At 47.9% G+C, this 18,909-nt stretch overlaps 1 protein-coding gene across 8 annotated transcripts in view; it reads right to left on the bottom strand.

Annotated features, from left to right (window-relative positions):
* aplp2 (amyloid beta (A4) precursor-like protein 2) overlaps positions 1 to 18,909 on the bottom strand; it is a 49,642-nt gene that overhangs the window by 23,613 nt on the left and 7,120 nt on the right. For all 8 annotated transcript variants that reach the window (XM_070970022.1, XM_070970024.1, XM_070970023.1 and 5 more), the window contains exons 2-3: positions 1,790 to 1,963; positions 679 to 808 (exon numbers count right to left, since the gene is read on the bottom strand). In XM_070970022.1, the coding sequence (XP_070826123.1) occupies positions 679 to 808; positions 1,790 to 1,963 (304 nt within the window). The remainder of the gene's footprint in view (positions 1 to 678; positions 809 to 1,789; positions 1,964 to 18,909) is intronic.

Below are 18,909 nucleotides of genomic sequence, written 5' to 3'. Positions count from 1 at the left end.
TTTTTAAGTACAGAGAGGAGCCTTGTTTCAGAACTCTATTTCTCTGTTATTACAGTCCTCAGAGGCAGCAGGAGTGTGCTGTGTTTTTCTAAGTTAGGGAGCACAAAGACATTTGGCCTGCAAAGTCTGCGGCTCTACCTGACATTTAATAAACCAGAATACAGCCATGTTGCCACTGCTGATTACAGTGATGCTGAGGGGGACAGAGGCGGGAGAGAGGTGTGCATGACGGCACAGGCGAATGGAGAAATGTGGAGTAATAAAGCAGGTCCTCACAGACCTCCCTCCTGCTGACCCTGTGTGTCTGTGTGAGTTTATGGCCACGGTCTGAGGGGGGAAATAAGATTGTGCTTTATTGCTCAACAAGCCTCCCCAGCAATAATAGCTTCCCCCCTTTAACCATCCATTCTGAGAGACATTAGCTCCCATCCAGCGTGGATCGGCTCAATCTGCAGCTCAAGGCCAGGATTAGTCAACTGAAGCAGACTCCAATATTGTTCGATGTCACCTCTGCCTATGGCTAAGATGTATCATAATCTCCTCTTTCTCTATATTGAATGAAAGGCCAGCGTAGATGGGGGGGGGGGGCAACGGAGGACACCTGATATGAAGGGCCACTCACGGCCCTCTAAGTGGTTTCCCCCAGCCCCTGAACTCCTTACAAGTGTGCGAGCTTACCTAAGCATTTGTAAGGCACCACGATATGGGCATGCCCTTTGCACACCTTCTTCTCCTTCTTGCACCAGTTCTCAATACGAATCGGCTGGTTGGCTTCCACCACATTCGTGATTTGGAGCTCGGGATACATCTGTTGGAAAAGGAAGCGGAGAATGCATTTTAAATAATGAGAGAGATGTGTGTGTGTGTGTGTGTATGTACGCGAGAGGGAAGGTGTGATAAGTGGAGCTTCAATGGGATCCTTTAATCTACACTTTATATTCTCTAGATGCCATCTGCTCAGCCATGAAGGAGCATGCAATTTACACTTTCCACAAATGCCATCAAAATGTCATCAATAAATGTAACTGAAGCTCGTGGGGAAGGCTGCTCGGGAATATTCAACCCTGCTTTTTCTCCTGGACAGCTGCACAATAAACCACGGCAGTAATACCAGCAGCCTCTCGGGTTGGGAGATGCCGAGGGAAGTAAATAAGAGCGAGGATGTCCACGCCGTGGAAAGACATTCATTTCAGAGACAGCTCCAGAAAATGACAGTCACAGGGTCTGCTAATTGAAATGCCACCCACAATACTGTAAATAATGTCTGTCTCATGAACAGCTCAATTGCCTCTTCAATTATAAATCACAGTGAAATTAGACTTTTTCCACCTCGCTAGCCCAATATAACCTACAGTATGTATTCTCACCTCATAGACCTATTACAATTTCCACATACTTACTTTCTCATCCCGAGGCGTAATTTAACTCCAGAAAGGGAGCGATAATTGAAATTATGTTCAACATGCCAACATCTTACATCCGTATGAAAGCTACAAACCAGGTATCATCGTCGCTTTACGCACTAAAGCAGCACAGAGATTGAGACCATTCTCATGTCTGCCCATTAAATCCAAAGCTAGCACCAGTTAGCTTAGCTTAGCACAAAAAAATGAGAAAACAGCTATCTGTCTAAAGTTGTGATTCACTTGATGACATACATGAACAAACGTGCTCCGATGGCACGGCTGCATTGCTAACCTGAATCTATTTCTCAGTAAATAACATTACACCACTTCTCTGGGACTGATAGGGAGGAGACTGGGGATGCGTCTGCGTCGCAGCGGCTCACCTCCTGGCAGTACTGCAGCACGCCCTCTTTGGTTCCTACGCAGCTCTTGGTTCCGGATGGGTCGGGCTCCCAGCGGCCAGTCTGAATGTTGACATGCATGTTGAGCTTTCCGCAGAACATCGCCACCTGTGGCTCGGCCACAGCAAACCCTGTGCCTGCATTGGCTGCTAGCGCCTGCAGAGAGACAGAGGGGGAGAGAAATGGGGGTTAATGCAATCAATCATTATACATCCCATAAACGCTAGGAGTATTGTGGCTGACAGACTTGAGACACTGTCTGCTCCACTCACATTTCTCATAAACTTCCTTATGAGCCTGACAAGGGAAGCCTGCTGTGAAGTCTGAATACATAAAGCAGATTCAGCTCATGCACTGCAACGGATAACTGTAGTAGATGTGATGAAGTGACATCAGAACTGCCTGTCAACGCTTGGCTGCTACTGCGACTCGACGCTGCGGTGCTGAGAGAGCAGAAGGGCTCAGAGAGGAGACAAATTAAACGCACCTCGGGAATGTTTGGCTAAGTTGATGGTTAAATGAGTAGGGGTTTGATTGGATTTGTGCACAAGGTTTTTTTGCTCTGATGCCCACTGAATGACTGAGAGGCTGCACACGCAGAGCGGGAGAGAAGAAAAAACTGCATCCCATCATGCCTCATGAAACAGGACATTCCTGGTTGAGGGCAGCTTTGCTCATCTGGGCCTCCTGAGACCAAAATCTTTCCGCAAAGGACGGGTCATTTATTCTTCAAAGTAAACACTGGTGGTTCCTGATCCGCCATCAAACAGCAACATATATGACGTAATGGCAACATGTGGTCCAAGATACCGCAGGATTTCTGCTTTGTTTACCTCCCAACCCTCTGAGCATGACAGGAAATCTGCCATCTTTCCTCCCTGTGTCCTTCCTGTCATCTTTGGCTGAACCCTGCACTTCCTTCTTCAGCAAACAGGAACGCCCAGTCTGCCCGTCCTTCACTCAGAACAGCTTTATACCGCTCACTACAGGAAATGGACACCGACTGTCCGAAACCACAGTGTAATCAGCTTCCGTGCGATTGCCTTTCAGATGACAGGGTGCAGCGCTAGTATCAGTCAAGTCATCAGCTCCTCGTCCGTCACGGCCTGCTACCGCTCGCCTGATGCTGGGGGTGTCAGAAACTCTAATGAATCAGCGAGGCGATGTAGCTCTGCATGCCAAACTAGCCCAAAACACACACCAGGGAGCCTCCAGACAGGAAGTGGAACGGAACTGATCCCCTCTTGATTGTCATAATGTCATCAGGCTGAGTAAACAGGCTTCAGCCCCAGAGAGAGATCAAGGGAACGAGCAAGGACTGTTGGACACAAATGTGTGACAGTTAGCTGGGCCCTCAGCCTTGAGGAGACACATGCAGAGGTGTCCTCTGCAGCGCAAAGCCAAGGAGAAAACAGCTGAGGAGGAGACTCGAGTTATCAGCGTGTTAGACAAAGCTCTCCGTCTAATTCTGCGCAGGCTCCCAGGCTGATAATAGGCGCAGAACAGAGTAGAGCGAGGACAAAACAAGTGCTGTGTAATCAGCAGTCGGCTGTAGCGTGTGATGTGCCGCAGAGCCAGCCAGAGCTGAGTCTGCACACACACACAAACAGCAACACACACGAGCACGTTCAGTCGCACAAGAACATCGGTGCCCACGCACAAAACACAAAAAAACCACACAGGCACATGCTCATCCACAAACAACACGCACTGGACTGTCCCCATTCGGTCCTACAGGCACAGCAGCCTCACATTCAACCTCATTTCCCCTCGTTCCTCCATCTCCACATCTTTGTCCTGCTCCGCTCCTCCCTATCTGCGCCACCACAGGCTTGTTTGCTCTCCTCCTTCTCATTCCTCCCTCTCATTCCTTTGTGAGACCGGCTCTGGATGTTTGAGGAGCAGAGAGTGGGGAGGAAATGAGGGACGCAGAGAAACACATTAGAGGGAGGCGGCGATAGCCTGACCGCTGCTAGACTCTGCGGCTGTGGAAAAACAAGTGCTGGGACCTCCTCGACAGCCCTTTGACTCCACTTAAGTGATAACGTCTCGGTGTGTCTTTAATTCCTGCACAATGGCGGTGGAGGCAGAGTGGAGGTGGTTTATGCCACTGCTTTAAATCACACAGCCACATGTCTGTTTAGGACTGAAGGAAAGAGCTGCTTTTGGCTAGATTTGCACAAAGAAAAGTGCCACTGGGGGCAGCAGAGAGCACACACACAGAGGGCTTGAGGGGGAACAGAAGAAGAAATTTGTCTTGTCTGTGGTTCCCGTCTCATCGCCAGCTACACCTGGACCAGACGGACGACTGGCCTCAGGACGGGACGGGCGGCTCTGCTGACTGCGACGTCCTGAAACACAAACACACACTAATCCACTTTGTTCCTGAGTGTTAAGAGTTTTGGTATGAGACTGGCCGTGACTCAGCGTTGGTCAGCCGTGAGTCAGAAATACAATTTCGAGACCAGTCGAGCACACAGCTGGAGCGTCACCGTCACAATTTTTTACATCATCCAACACCGATTTGTTCCATCGGCCACCGCAGGCCTGCAGATGGATGGCATCAGAAGAGGAGGAATGAGAGGAAATATTGGACTCAGAGGGGCGCTGGCTACAGGCCACACTTAGCCGGTCTTGTTTTTCTTTCCGCTGTGATTTGATGTAACTGAACTCCTCTTTAAAAGGTCACATGAAATAACTTTGACAGTAATTTGCTTCCACGGTTTGTTGTGTTTCCACTGCAAACAGAGGTTCGGGGCAGGGCCTCACGCCAAGAGCGACTTCACTTCAAAGCTCAAAGGTGGTGAAAGACTACAAAATTGACACCGACGCTAGCCCGCGAGGATCGTGTGGCTGGTAGCTGGTTGATGGGGTTTTAGCGCAGGAGGCTGCTGATGACATAGGTTAACACTTTCAGGATGATGTAACTGCTCGGCTGTTTCACCTGGAGCTTTTCTAAGATGGGAAGGGTTGGCTGGATCGCCCCAAGAACTGCAATCACATTTTATGAACTAGGATTAAGAAGATGAGTCATCAACAACATTTTGACTTGATTACAGGAAGAAAAAGGAATGTGGATATAAAATATACAGAAATGTTTCCAGGGGTAATGAGGTGCTTTCATTACATTTCATTCGACTGTATTGTACTAAAATATCCAAAGCATTAGCAGAAGGATTTACCTGGTTTCTCTCAAATAAGCAGATACGAACACACATCTGCAAGAAAAATATGCTGCCACACCTAACAAGCGTAAGTCATCAAGCATCCATCTCATTACTGACTCATCGTGAGATGTTATATCATGTGTAAGTGTGAACACCTGCTGCTGTGTGGAGGCACATCGAGCCGGAGGGAGAGGCGAAGGAGGGGGAGAGGGAGTGGAGGCTGGGAGAGGCGTTGAGGGAAAGGAGCTCAGGCAAATAGGGTAAATAGACAACGGCAGCAGGGAACGCGTGCCGATTGGCTTATGTCCCGGCCTGACATATTATTCTCAAATGAACACAGACTGTAATGCAATAAAGAACGGCGTGAGGCGGCGTGAATGCAGCAGAGACAGGCCTGCCACCACAGACGCTTGTCAAAAGCCGTGTGGGCTGAGGATCATTTAGCTCGTTTTCACTCTTTACTGCAAACACACACTAGTCTGTCGCCGCTTTCCCAGTCTGCCTCCAGCACACAAACAAGTTTTATTAGCCTGCTCTGCGTTCCGAGCCAAGTTTCACATAAAACAAGCTCAGACACGACGGTGCTCGTCGTGAAATAACGCACCGAACATCACGCGCACACAAACAAATACACGCTCCTTTTTATCCTCGTAACCAATAAACACACCTCGTGAGTCTGGATGTCTAATGAGCAGCCCAGACGCGCACACATCAGCGGTAAATCTGTCTTGTTTTCTAGTGAAAAACAATATCCTGTCACACTTAAAGCAGGCGATGGCGGTATTTTGAGGTACGGCTCATTTACTGTTCACACCGTCAATCATTCTGTGAGACATACTCAGTATGTGCTGCATATATTCAACAATACGACCTTCACAGTCTCACACCTACCTTCAAAATAAGTAGAGATAAAAACATGTGAGAGAAAAGTTTAATTGTTTTGCAGGATTGTTTTTTCCCTATTTCCTGCTGTGGGTGATTGTCAGGAAGCACAGCATAAACCTTCATAGACCGCCGTCGCAATGAAACAACAACAAATCAGATAAACTTTGACAAAACCAAATTAAGTCTTCACTTTTACTGTGATAGATTATTTAGCTCAGGAAACTCTCCAGTCTGTGGATGCAGTTTTTTTCTGCTGTACAAGAACAAGACAGAAAACAGTCTACTCTAAATGCTCTGAAGGGGAGAAAATGAGGCCCGATATCTTCACCGATGCTGACGGTGTGCAGACACCAGCAGGGGAAACAGAAAAAGGAAAGAGCAGCTACTGGCACAAATGTACAAACAGGTAGCATTTCTTAATGAGGTTTTGGAAAACCCTGCTGGGACCGGTACGGGTCAGTTATTACATGACCTACCACACAGCATCTGGGCAGGATCCAAAGAAGCTAATCCAATCTGTGTGTGTTTGTGTGTGTGTGTGTGTGTGTGGTCTCAGGTCAACCACTCAGGGCAGCATGATCAGCAGTGTGTGAGCTCAGGACTCACACCAAGAGGATAGCTGGAGAGAGGAAATAAATTAATGACCGTGCTTAAAACCTCAGGGCTTGAGCCTTGGTGACGATCCTCCAGTACAAACACAGAGGCTGCAACTTTGAAAAAGCCCAAACAAACTAGTTCCACCGTGAACAGACGGTCTGACGAACAGGTGAGCCTGGCTGACATTTCTACATTACAAACATCATTTCTGCACGTCGCCTGCTGCATACAAAAACAGCTCCACAGCCAACCTTCCCGGCCTGACCCAGCGGCGGCAACTAGTCTAATTTTGGGAGAAGTATGGTGAAGCCACCGTCACAGTCTGGCCGTTATAAAAGCAGATCCAGAGCGAGGCACCGGTCAGGACACGTGGGTTCCCAGAATGCTTAGTGTCCATGTGACTCTAGAGAAATGCCTGGCATCGTTAATCCACCTAATCCTTCCCTGTGGTGGCTTAATACTTAAACAAGATAGGCAGTGGTGGTGAGAAGGCCACACTCACACACTCACACACACACAGGAATATGATCTATTTACAATACACAGTGACATAAAATCATTATTGATTTCCATTTCTTATTGCTTGGAACAAAAAGTATTGACGAGTACGAGGGACCGGCATTCACTGCTATCGCTGTGCTGTGCTAATATGTGGATGGGAGCAATTACAGCATTTTTATTAGCCTCTGTTACAGCTTTGCTAACAGCTTTCAGGGTTGCATGTGTTTGTTTACCGTGTCTTGTGCTCGTTGCTTCTGTAATGACTGAATTTCCTATCGGGACAGTTGCAAAATGCACACCATAACACAAAGTAACCACAATATGAATGCAGAGTCTTTGATGAGTGATCACACTGATCAATGCCATGTGCTTAGACTTCAGGCATGAAAACACCTCCTGAATACTTACTCCAGTGTCAGCACCATTGCTGTGAGTGTATGGCAGTACAAAAGTGAATAAAATGGATGGACACTGGTGTTATTTGGTTTCTCGCGTTTAAGAATTCAGTGAGCTACTTAACTCAAGCTGCACTGATTGCAATGTCCCCCGAGATATGAAAGCCGCTGTGCTGTCGCTGCAAAGAAATGAGCTGTTTCCCACCGCTGGCATCCGTGCTGTTGCTTTCCAAGCACAGCGTTGCATTTGGTCGGCTTTGGGACCACCGCGGCACAGCCGAGAACATCTAAAGCGGACAAAGATCTGGACACGCAGGAGTGATTTGCACTTCTAATGGACAATCAAGCTCTAAATCTAATTCAGATTATGAGTTTGAAGTAAAGTAAGACGACCTGGTTAAGATGTTTGCATGAGCTGGAAGTGTTGGAGCTGGGTGGGAATCAATGCAAAGATATGACAGAGGTTAACTCATGTTTAGGAGTACAAATAAGTATTTTAATGAATTATTTAGTCTAAAACATCAAATATCTTATTTTGTTCAAACAGCAATTCAAAATTTGATGTTAAGAAAGAAAACACTAAGAAAAGCAGCTAATCTTCTCATTTGAGAAGCTGGATCCAGAGTTTGTTTTTCACCAGTTTAACATGAGCTTACTTGTTATAATTTGAGGATGTGACTTCTGTAATTCTGTCCATTGTGTCCGCTGCTCAGTGATGAGGGTCAGTGTCTATCAGTATGAATACACGCACACACAAATGAGCTTGTGTGACACTGAGCCTGTGGGGGCCCGAGCCTCATCACTACAAAAGCACTTCACTGGGAACAGATAACAGATGAGAGGGGGGAGGACACTGAGCGACAGAGGGACAGTGACATTTTCCTAGTGACCAAACACCTCCCACCCTCAAAAGGGCAGACAGTAAAAACAGAATAATAAAAGGAAAAAGGTGGCATGTTCATAGACTCTGAATCAAAAGGGCAACCCCTCACTGCAATGCAAATGAGCTCCTCTGTCTGAATGAAATGCCCTTTTGTCTTCTCCATTTGAAGTGTCCCAAGGCTGCTCTGGAATCGCCCTGTGAGTCACCGCTCCAGACCCACAGTGTGGAAAACACTCCCACAGTTTGGGGAACAGTAGAGTTCAGTCAGTCCCACTTTGCCTCCAAAGGCAACAAGCTAAAGGGGTGAAATTCACAGCTCCATGTCAGCACTGAGAGGGACCCTCCGCCCTCTTTAAGAGAGACGTCGCTCACTTTCCACCCAGTTTCCTCGAGCAAAAGCAAATAATCTTGTACTTTGTTCTCACACCAAACATTTTCATACCTGAAACAATTTACTGAACGCGTTCAAGGGGAGCATGAGATGAATTTGTAAGCCTGTGTGTGAGTGTGTCTGGTGCGTTTTAGGGGTTGAGGTGACAGCCCCACAGGAAACTGAACATTATGTTTCTGTTCACTACTGGTCACCTCTGCTCGCCTCGTTAACCTCCCATCATTCATAGCCAGGCGGGGCCGGACAGGAGAGGAAAGTCTGCTGCTCCTTCTGCCACGAACTGTCACAGGGGAGCGGAAAAACACCACACGCCCAACGCCCACTGCAAAAGACAATGACAAGGCCGGGACGCGCCGGTACCAGCCCCGGGTCAGACGGTAAGCCCGTCTGTAATCCTTTCCGCTCAACCTGTGCTTGATTGAACCTGCCTTAGTTAATGAGATGGCGTGGAGCGGTTCCAGGGTGCGAAACATTGGAAATACCACTGACGCAACCATGTCCAATATTTCCTTTCATGTCTCGAGCCAGATGAAAAAACCTCAGGAGGGGGAAGGAGCCGATTGAGACGGAGAGTTCAAAGTGATGAAGGATCTGTGGGAGGCTCAATAAGGAAATTTTTACCTGTTTGACTCTGCTGACCAGTGCTGTGCTGTTAGATTAGCCCGCTGCCTTTTCACTGCTTGGTAGCATTTGATTTTAAGTGCGCTGCTCTCAAGCTCGAGCACATGTTTATTTGACCTTCTAGCGTTCCTGAGCAGAGCCTTAAAGACATGACATGAAACCGAGCGGGACTTAATGTCCTACTTGTGTTTATGTTTACATACACACAAGGGTAAAAAACAAATAACACATCATGATTAAACTGAGGAAAATAAATAATCCTCAAAGTTAAATCCCACCTTTGCTGCGCATTAACTAAGTTTTGTGGTAATTATCTACCGGTGTTAATGTTCTACCTGACTAACAGTTTCCAAGGTGAGCTGTGATTGAGCTGCAGCTTGATCTCACTGAGCGTCGCCCTGACGTCGCCCTGCGCGGAGGAGGAGACGAACGGAGGCGAGACGTGTTGGTAATTAAGCTCTGGGTAGAAGGTGCGTAGCAGCTCGCTGGCTGCAGGGTAACAGTTGTGGTGATTGAGTGGCACAGATCTGCCTGTGTGTCACGGGGAGATAACATGGCCTCTCTCCAGCTCACAGCCAACAGACGTGAATGACGACTTGTTCAAATGGCCCATCGCTATGGAAACCCTCCACAAAAGCATCCCAGCTATTCACAAGGAGAAACATTGAGGCTGCAGAAGAAAAAGCGGCAGAGGGAGGAGGAGAGAGAGAGAGAGAGAGAGAGAGAGAGAGAGAGAGAGAGAGAGGAGGGAAGCGGCAGGGAGAGAGAGAGAGAAACAGATTGAAGAAGTGGAGCAAGGAGGAGGGAGAAGAAAGCAGGGAGATAGATAATCAGCGACAGAGCGGGAGGACAGGAAGGAGGAAAAAAAAGTAAAATAATGGAGGAAGAGGGAACGAGGCCACAGTTGTGAGAGACTGGCACATGAGGCAGTGTGGCGTAGAGGGAGAGGAGATGGGGGGGCGTAGCGTGAATGGCGCGGAGGACACTCACAAGAACAGCTGCTCTGGCCTGTTTGGTGCATCCAGCAACGGCGTGTCCTTGTGTGCAAACAAGAAAAATGACCCTCAGCTCCATCGGTTTGCACATACACCCCGCCCCCCCCCCCCCCCCAGAGCAGACATGCAGCACACAAAGCTACGCCTGTGCTCCGTCCCTTCATTGCCATGGCAGTGTGCATCGGCGAGTTCAGAAATGTCGCTCGCTGACGAGCGGGCGCTGCACCGACTGACGCCGGTTTCTCCTAAAACATTCACCAGACGGCAAGTCGCAGCTCGAGTTCTGGGAGGCGACTGACAGCAGGTTACCGCCATGTTGGAAAGTCCAGGTGAGCGTGGGTGAAAGTCATTGATTGTTGAGATGATCTACAGACGTTCACTTGAGTTGAAAATGTTTTGAATTGAGAGAAAATGCAGCTGTGCTGAGCTCCACGGGAGCAGAACTGAGACGTTCGAGATGAAAATAAGCGAAACTGGAGTTCCTGGTAACGTCTGTGAGGTCAGATGAGGCATGATGGCTTTTTGTGGCCGGAGGCAACTGAATGCAAAACCGCTTCAGCTGTCAAAGTGAGACAAAATTCAAATCCACATATCTGAATGCAGCCTGCTTTTAGTGGTGCCTGACTGCAATTGGTCTGACTTTCAAAAAAAGCTGCTGCATGTTGATTTAGTCTATTTTTCAGCTCCACAACACACACTGTCACATTGCAAATATCAAGCCTCGACGTGCCGCTGCGATTCAAGCTGGACGCTGAGGTACGAGGGACTCAGACATTTCGAGTGCAGCAGCGAGAGAGCTTAATATGTCGGTTTCAGGCATCTGATGCACTTCAGATGTTAACAAAGACAGAAGTCTGGGATTCATGTTCGCTCTTAAAAGTCTTGGTTTAGGTTCCACTTGTTGCGAGCGAGCATTTCAGAGCGTGATGAACCTCAAACCACCGAATTTATACAAAGCTTCTCTCAATCACTTCACATTTCCAAAGTCTTAAATTTCATATCTCTTCAAGAAGAACCTCACGTCCTCTCACCACAATCATATTCTCTCATCTTTCTTCCCTGCTTGCTATAAATTGCTCTGATAAAAAAAAGAAACCTTTGACATCTCTCCTTAGCTCATATTTTCTTTTTTCTTTGCCTTGCACGTCTCACTTAAGGGACCTTTTTTTTGTCAGGAGAACACTGTGGGGGCGCCATCGCGCTCGCCCCTGCGCTCCTTACTGTAGGCTGCTTGTAATCGCTGTGATCTTATAATTATTCTATGTGTTCATTTTAAGAGTGTCAACCAAAAGCCTGGCCTGTAAATGTAAATGTGGCGAAGTGGAGAGATACTAGGCCAAGAGAGGAGGAAAAAAGCGTTAATTAGAGCAAAGCATTTTTTTCTTTCTGTGGCACGCTGCCTTTTCACTGGGGAGAAGGTGTGTCTGGGCTATTTATAAGTGGCTCCAGTTGGTGGGCCAGTGGGGTCTTGTTTTGCAGGCCTGCCCTCACCAGCAGAGTTTGCTCAGACTGAAACAAACACTGAAAAACTTGAGGACTGCTCCACACTTCTTGGTTAAGTGGTATCGTCCTAATTAGTACCATATTTGATCTTAAAGGTTTGTAAATGGGAGCTCGTAGGGGAAGCTATGTACTGCACTCCATTCAACTCTGATGAAAAATACTGTGACAAAATGATTAAAAAGGTAAAAAAGGTGACATTCGTTTATTTTTAGTGCTGTCACAGCCGGCTCACACTGCGAGCATCACGATGCAGCCTGGTGAGAGCTATGCAGTTATTTCATGGATCTAGTTTTTGGCCAGTGTAAATACATCATGCATTCATTTCAAGCTGTGGTATTTCCTCTAATTTTATGCCATTTTGATGAGTTCAAAAAGTGCACATCAACTGTTCCACAACCGCTGTTTGGGGGATTTACTGATGTAGTCATTCATGAAATAAAGTCATTTGCAGGCCAGGGATTGACGCATGTTTCACCTGCCAGTGATGAGCTTCAGCAAAGGACCAAAGGGGCTGCGTTGGGGAGGATACCCGGGAGGCATAAAATTCAATCCAAGAGGACCAGATTAAACAATAGATCCACGAGGTTGAAGTTTTATCAGATGCCAGACCAGAACATTATCACTGCGCCAATTATTTCATGTTTTGTTGTGAGGCAAACATGGCATCCACGTTACAGAGCGATCGACCTGTAGAGCACTTCCATGTATTTGACTGGCCACTGCAGCTCCCTCCCAGAAGAAGATGTGTTCCAGCAAAAGTTCACTTTTTAGCAAGACGACCCCGTTTTCTTTCTGCATTGGTACCCCCGCTGTGCTGACGGACCGGTATCATGCAAGTCACTACAGGGGCTGCGTTTCATCCTTCAGAGCTGAAGTCAGACTCAAGCCTAAGAGGTGTGAACACGATCAGTTGCATTTGTGGGAATGCACAACTAAGGCAGAGATGCTGCAACCGATGAGGGAGCTTGAATGTGTCGACCTGTTCGCAAAACACACGTGAGCCAAGAAATTGATTTCAGGTGTTGTTGTTCTGCTTGCACACACACTAAGATTCATCAGTGAAAGTCGTTGTCTTCGCAGAAAAGCGTTCCTGTACGGGTGTTTTTACAAAGAGACAAATCAATGAAGCTCATGCAAAGTGCGGCTCAGATATTTATAATACAGGTCAAACTGACCAAAGGGCAGTCAGTCCTGGGAAAAAACATCCATTTGCTGACGTCACAGGGCAAAGGTCCTCCCCTCCTCCCAATTTAATCCCTCTCCCCTCCCTCACTTCACACAGTTGCTTCCCTCTGACACATTTCCTCCGGTGTCGATACTGTGTGGTCTGTGCGTCTTTGTCTCAGCTGTTATCAGTCAGACACGCAGAGCTGCTGTTCAGATGCCTGCTTGTGAACACGCCTGACAGCCAACATCAGGATGCCTGCTGCATCTTGTGTTTCATTACTCTTTTTCTCTGAGGGCAGGGGCTTGCAGTGAAGTGAGGAGAACAGGGCAGAGCAGGACGAAGAGCCATTTCCCCCACGGCCCTTCCTGACACAGATTTCAGGCGGCACGCATCTCCCTGAAATATTACTCCTCTCCATCCACCTCTCCAGCCCCATCACACACAGCTTGAGGGTCATCCACAGCCATGATAACATTGCATTTGGTTTGCCTACCTGGTTAGATTAGGTAGAAACAGAGCAGATGCCTTCTGGCTGGCTGAGGAGCAGGAGGCAGGGAGGACAGAGGATGAAGGAGAGGAGGAGGCAAGGGAGCAAATTTGTTTCGATTCAGCTCGGGGTGTACTATTTGCAGTATGTGCTGCCAAATTTAGGAGGAGGCACGTCAAGCGATAGCTAGGGCTTGACTACAGCTTCCTCGTTAGTCCAATCACTGTCAAGAGATGTCGGCGAAGAGGCAAGGAATGGAGGAACAAAGATGGGCTGAAGGGGAGAGGCAGGGCAGAAGAGTGTGACTATTAGACGGTAAAACATGCCCTCTGCTATCCGTCCCTGAACTCTCAATAATTATCCATCATGAAAAATGTATCTGCCTCTCCTGTTTGGCCTTTACACAACAGCGATTTTTCCGACAGCTTTAAAAAGAGAAATAAAAACGGCACAAGGCCGAACAAATTGTTGATTGCTGCTAATTGCTGTAATCCTAACTGAGGGGTTTATTAGAGGGGTAGCTGAATTTGAGCCAATGTCCTCAAATGTCTCAATACGACAAAACAAGCCCGAAAGTCGAAGGTGTGTGCTGCTGTTTGCAGAGAACGTTGGTGTACGCATTAAACTCAGTCAACAGAGAAATAACTGATAACTGTGCTGCAGCGATAAAGAGATAATTACACCGAGGGTTTTACCCGGAGCTTGTTGTTTAGTTGCTAAGCTACGCAGGTGCATGATTGCATAAATAAGGTGCTGGACTGTAAAAGCTATTTCTTGCAGGAAGGAGATAATTGCTTTTCATTTTGCGTTAATGACTCGAGGACTGCGATGGCGGAGGTCTATTTTCAGGTGGATTTTTTGCAGCAGCCTCACAGCTGCAGGCTCGGTGTGGCTGCCTCTTCTGCAGAGCTCCTGTCAGCACAATCACCCATTCTTCCCTTCTGCCCGCTAAAAGCTCTCTGCATGAGCGACCCCTTCCATCCTCCATCTCCCTCCTTTCATCTCTATTCACTTTGAGCACTCTGGACAACTGTCTGTGCACCCATCTCCTCTTGCCTCGGCTATCTCTATACATTTACCTCGCCACCTGCTTCTCTCTGACTGTCTCAGGCAGTGTCTGTCTCACGGCCACGTGAGCTGGCGACCCTCTCAGCCCTCTCTATCCGGGCTTACCGTCCACGTGGCCTAGAGCGGATTACATTCCTGACATCACTGTGCCAGATGTTTATGACTAAAATAGACAGAACAACCACCTTCAACACTAAGTCAAAAAATGCATTTAGCTTAAATTTGCCACTGCGTTGCTCTAGTTTAAAGGGAAAGATTCGCTTCTGCCTAATGACCTCCCCTGCTTCCTTTGTCTCCAACGTGTCTCTCTTTAATTGGAATGAGAGCTGCTGTCTCCATTACCTTGCTCAGCAGACTAAGTCGGAGGTGGAGGACTCGAGTCACATGACTGGACTTTGAGTCGCACATTTGAGGACACCGGTAAGAGTCGACTTGACTTTGTCTTGGTATTCACGAGACCTGACTTAGACTCGAGACAGATGACACGAAAGGACTTTTTAATTAGATACTGTGTGATTTCTGGTAGGACAAACCTGGCAACCTACGAGGACTCAGCAGAGGTCAACACACGAGGCAGCTGTCATGGAGGAAGCTAATCCAAAAATAATAAAATTTGTGGCTTTAAACCAATTGACAATAAAGGCCATATAATGAGTTGATTCGTGCCACTGTACCTCCTCCACTGCTGTTATAATTTCACACGCCTTGCCTCGACTTGACTTGCATATGTGTGACTTCCTCCCACCTCTGGACTAAACTGACTAGCTCTGTCTTCACTTCACTGCTTGCTTCCTCCCCTCCAAGCTTGCGTTGTTCCCATTCTTCCTCCCGCAGCTTCTGCTCTCTCCGGTGAGCCGGTATGGAGATCAAATAGCCGATAAGCCGCCCACTGTAACATACACATTAGCATGATTAAATTGGCCATTGCCTGCCCATTTATTAAAAGCCTCTCTGTGCTGGGTGGGAGGTCTATCTAGCCAGTGAGAGGAGTAGGGGAGGGGTGGGCTGTGTGTGCGCGAGTGTCCACGGTGTGTATCGCTGTCATGTGTGTGTCTAAGCCTGACATCTCCAAGGCAGGGAAGTTAATGAGGGTTGCAGAGGTATTTCTGACAGTCCTGCCTTCCTGTGTGGAATTTCAGGTGATGTGATGGAGGGAGAGCCTGTCGAGAAGCGATAGCCGGGCGGGAAAAAGTCTGCGGTGGTCTCCTCTCTGGCAGCGGCTACACAGGAGATTTAGGGCTTAGGCGATTGTTAGACGGGGCTCAGTTTGTTTTGAACCGCGGGCCTGTGTTTTCTGCGGGCTGCGTTGTGTGGACGCTGACTCTTTCCCCACTTTGTGCTGCGCTCTCAGCAGTTTAAAAGAGGAGGATTAGACGCAGCAGCGTGCCTCTCTCTTGTCTGACGAAGAGCACAGCCGCATAATCTCTCGTGCTGAGGAGAGGGGATTTGAAAGAAATGACCTGTGCTCACTTCACTTTCTCTCGCCTCTCTTCCTCTCAAACCCTCCGAGTTGAGTGAAAACACAGCGCTGCATCCTTCCTTCCTTCCGTCACACCCACTCCCGCTTTTTCATTTTCCTGCTGGATGACTGCGCTCATCAGCATGCAGCACCACGCCGTTGGACCAGGCAGGCAAGCAGACAGGCAGGCAGACTTGTCAATAAAGGAACAACAGTAACTGGGCACCTCAGCGAGGCCTCCAGCCCTATCACTGACGTCTCTCTCCGCTGCCTGGACTCTCTCAGTTAATGAGCACGTAATTGTTGAGCAAGCAAAAGAGAAATTGGGGAAGCGAGGAGGGAAGAGGGCCATGAGGTGAGAGGTGTAAAGGAGATAGCAGAACGAGGGGAGAGGGAGGTGAGGAAAGCACAAGGACAGAGTGTTCCAGTGGACAAAGTAAGATATAAAATAGCCAATTTGTCCCAAAATGTGTGGTGCAGCACAGTCGGCAGGGAGAGAGGAGGGGAGGAAGAACGCTGTGTCTAAATCAGCGGGACTGTGGGGGGAATGCTGCTCGGCGGGAGCTGACATTGAAAGCAGGCGGGGAAAAGCAGTTTCAAGGACAACATGGAAATATCACACTCAGTCGCTACAAGGCAGCCACGAGTTGTGACGAGGCCACGCCGGAGCAGGAGAGCGGCCAGAGAACGGCGGGAGGAAGAGCGAGATCAAGGACGCGTAGCGATGTTTCCAAAAGATCCGACAACGTGACACGAGAGTAGGTGACAGATGTACTGCGTGGGAATGCTGAAAGAGAGGAGAAAGTTGTTGACCTTACTAGCACTGGCATGAAACCAGGGGACTGACCTTGATGCCACAACTAATCCCAGCATATTTGGATTCAAAACCAAAGCAGGAAAGCTCAAAAACCAAGCTACAGAAAAGTCTGGAGGAAGTTTTGCACCAGAAAATACATCAAATAATAATTGTTTGTGCAATCTTTAAGCAACATTTCCAGCTGTTACACACCGAAACCCTGTGTTTCTGTTCAATGCACAGCTCTGAATTTTCCATTTGAAAGTGCAGAGATGAAAGACTCACAGGAACGTTTCTGTCGAGCGTTAACCGTGAGACGGCCTTTATCATGCACGTATTCCAGATTCACACGTACTATAAGCCGTGTATATGTGACGCTAAAATGGATTTTTTTCAGCTTGCAGAATGCATTTCCGACAACATATTGGCAGATAAAAATATAAACTACATATTAAATAGTTCTTAATCTGCATTGGTCGAAGCTGTATTGCAATTTTCAGTCAGCATTGAGCCTGACTCTGATTACCACATGGAGGGAAGTTATAGACGGCAGCTGAGTTCGACTCTGGTCCCAGCATGCAGTGCCACTCTCCCATGACCACCCAGGCCGATTTTAAATGAATCTGTGCTCTGATTGCAGAGCTCCGCGCTCCTTTTTCTCCCCTGCAGACGCCGAGCGGTGGACCAGGGACACGGCCCACATGTCTGCATTACACTGTGATGCTCCCGGCAAAGCAAGGGAGGCCATCTTTAGCAGGGGAAAATGATGGATGTAATGTAGATATACTTATCTGTCATTAAGCCCTGCTCTGCCCTCCCTAAGCCACTCCTCAGGGGGGAGGGCGGAGGGATTTCCATCAAACTAGTGGAGAATATAACTCTATGCTGAGGCCAACAGCTAATCAGTCATGCCTCCATGGAGAAGACAGACTTCACAGCAGGAGCATCCGTCTCTAAGCTCGTCTGCTACACTTGCTTTCTGTCAGTCGTCCGACCTTGCTCCCCCACCTCCTCTGTCTTCCCCTTCAGACCCTTCTGTGGCATCTTACTCCTTCTCAGGGAGAGATCCCAGAACCGAACCAGCACAATGGCAGCGACTGTGAGGCAGACAGATCCCCGCGCCCGCCGCAGTGTCCGTCCGTCCGTCAGCTGCCAGCACCTCAATAATAGCGCAGCGACGCTAAAAGGCTCCTGAAACATAAGGACGGGATGTGATGAACACTGAGGGGAGCGGTTGGAGGGTAGGTGGGCAATGGAGGGGGTGGAGTCTGGTGAAGGCGGCTAGCTGCTCAGAACTCTATAATTAGCTGCAGAAGATCAAATGACTTTTAATGGGTTTGTCTGAAAACAGCAGACTATTTCAGATTTGCGCTCGGAGCTATATTCATATCTCATCAAACTAATGGAATTCTCCCGAGTGCTTGATTGGTTTTTATCTCAGATCAAAATGGCCGATAGAGGTGCGCGGCTGCAGCGTTCGTGAGCTGCGGTTTTGTAATGAAAAGAGTGCAATTTGAGGGCACCATTATGTAACGCAGAAATGGTTGTAACAAAAACTTCTGATGTCGAATGACGCGAGCAGTCCTTCAGCTGGTGATCTGACAGCACTCAGCATTCACGGTGCGGTGCACAATCACTGTTGCTATAGGAGTCATTTCAGTGCAAACGGTCTTATAATGACTTCTGGTGACAGATAATGGAAACCTCTACCGGTCATTAGTTAGAGAATTAATAAGAGAGACACTACAAGGATAACATCAGGGTCACAGCTCAGCCACTGCCTGATCCGGGTGGAGGGAGGTCTGGTGCAGAATGCTAAACATGCTGCCTACAAATAGGCCATGAGCATGCAGTAACACTGATACACACACTGTGCAGTGAGACACACTTGGGGGACTGTCCAGCGCAGACAATTAGCTGACTAATTGATTAGTCAACCAACAGAAAATTAACTGATCGTTTTGATAACGCAGTCATTTATCAAGCAGGATATGCCAAACATCTGCTGCTTCCGGCTTCTCAAACGTGCAGATCGGCTGCTTTTCTCTGCTTTGTGTCATAACTGAATATCTTTGCTTTGGATTGTTGATTGGACAAAACAAGCGAGCTGAAGAAGACATCTCGAGCCTTTACACAGCTCCGTGAGCTCTCCATCCACTGAAAAAATATCAACAAAAGAAAAATAA

Source organism: Chaetodon trifascialis, chromosome 9 (genome assembly GCF_039877785.1).
Source record: "Chaetodon trifascialis isolate fChaTrf1 chromosome 9, fChaTrf1.hap1, whole genome shotgun sequence".
Classification (NCBI taxonomy): domain Eukaryota; kingdom Metazoa; phylum Chordata; class Actinopteri; order Chaetodontiformes; family Chaetodontidae; genus Chaetodon; species Chaetodon trifascialis.
The sequence above is the reverse complement of the archived record's forward strand: the minus strand, read 5'-3'. Positions and strand labels throughout refer to the sequence as shown.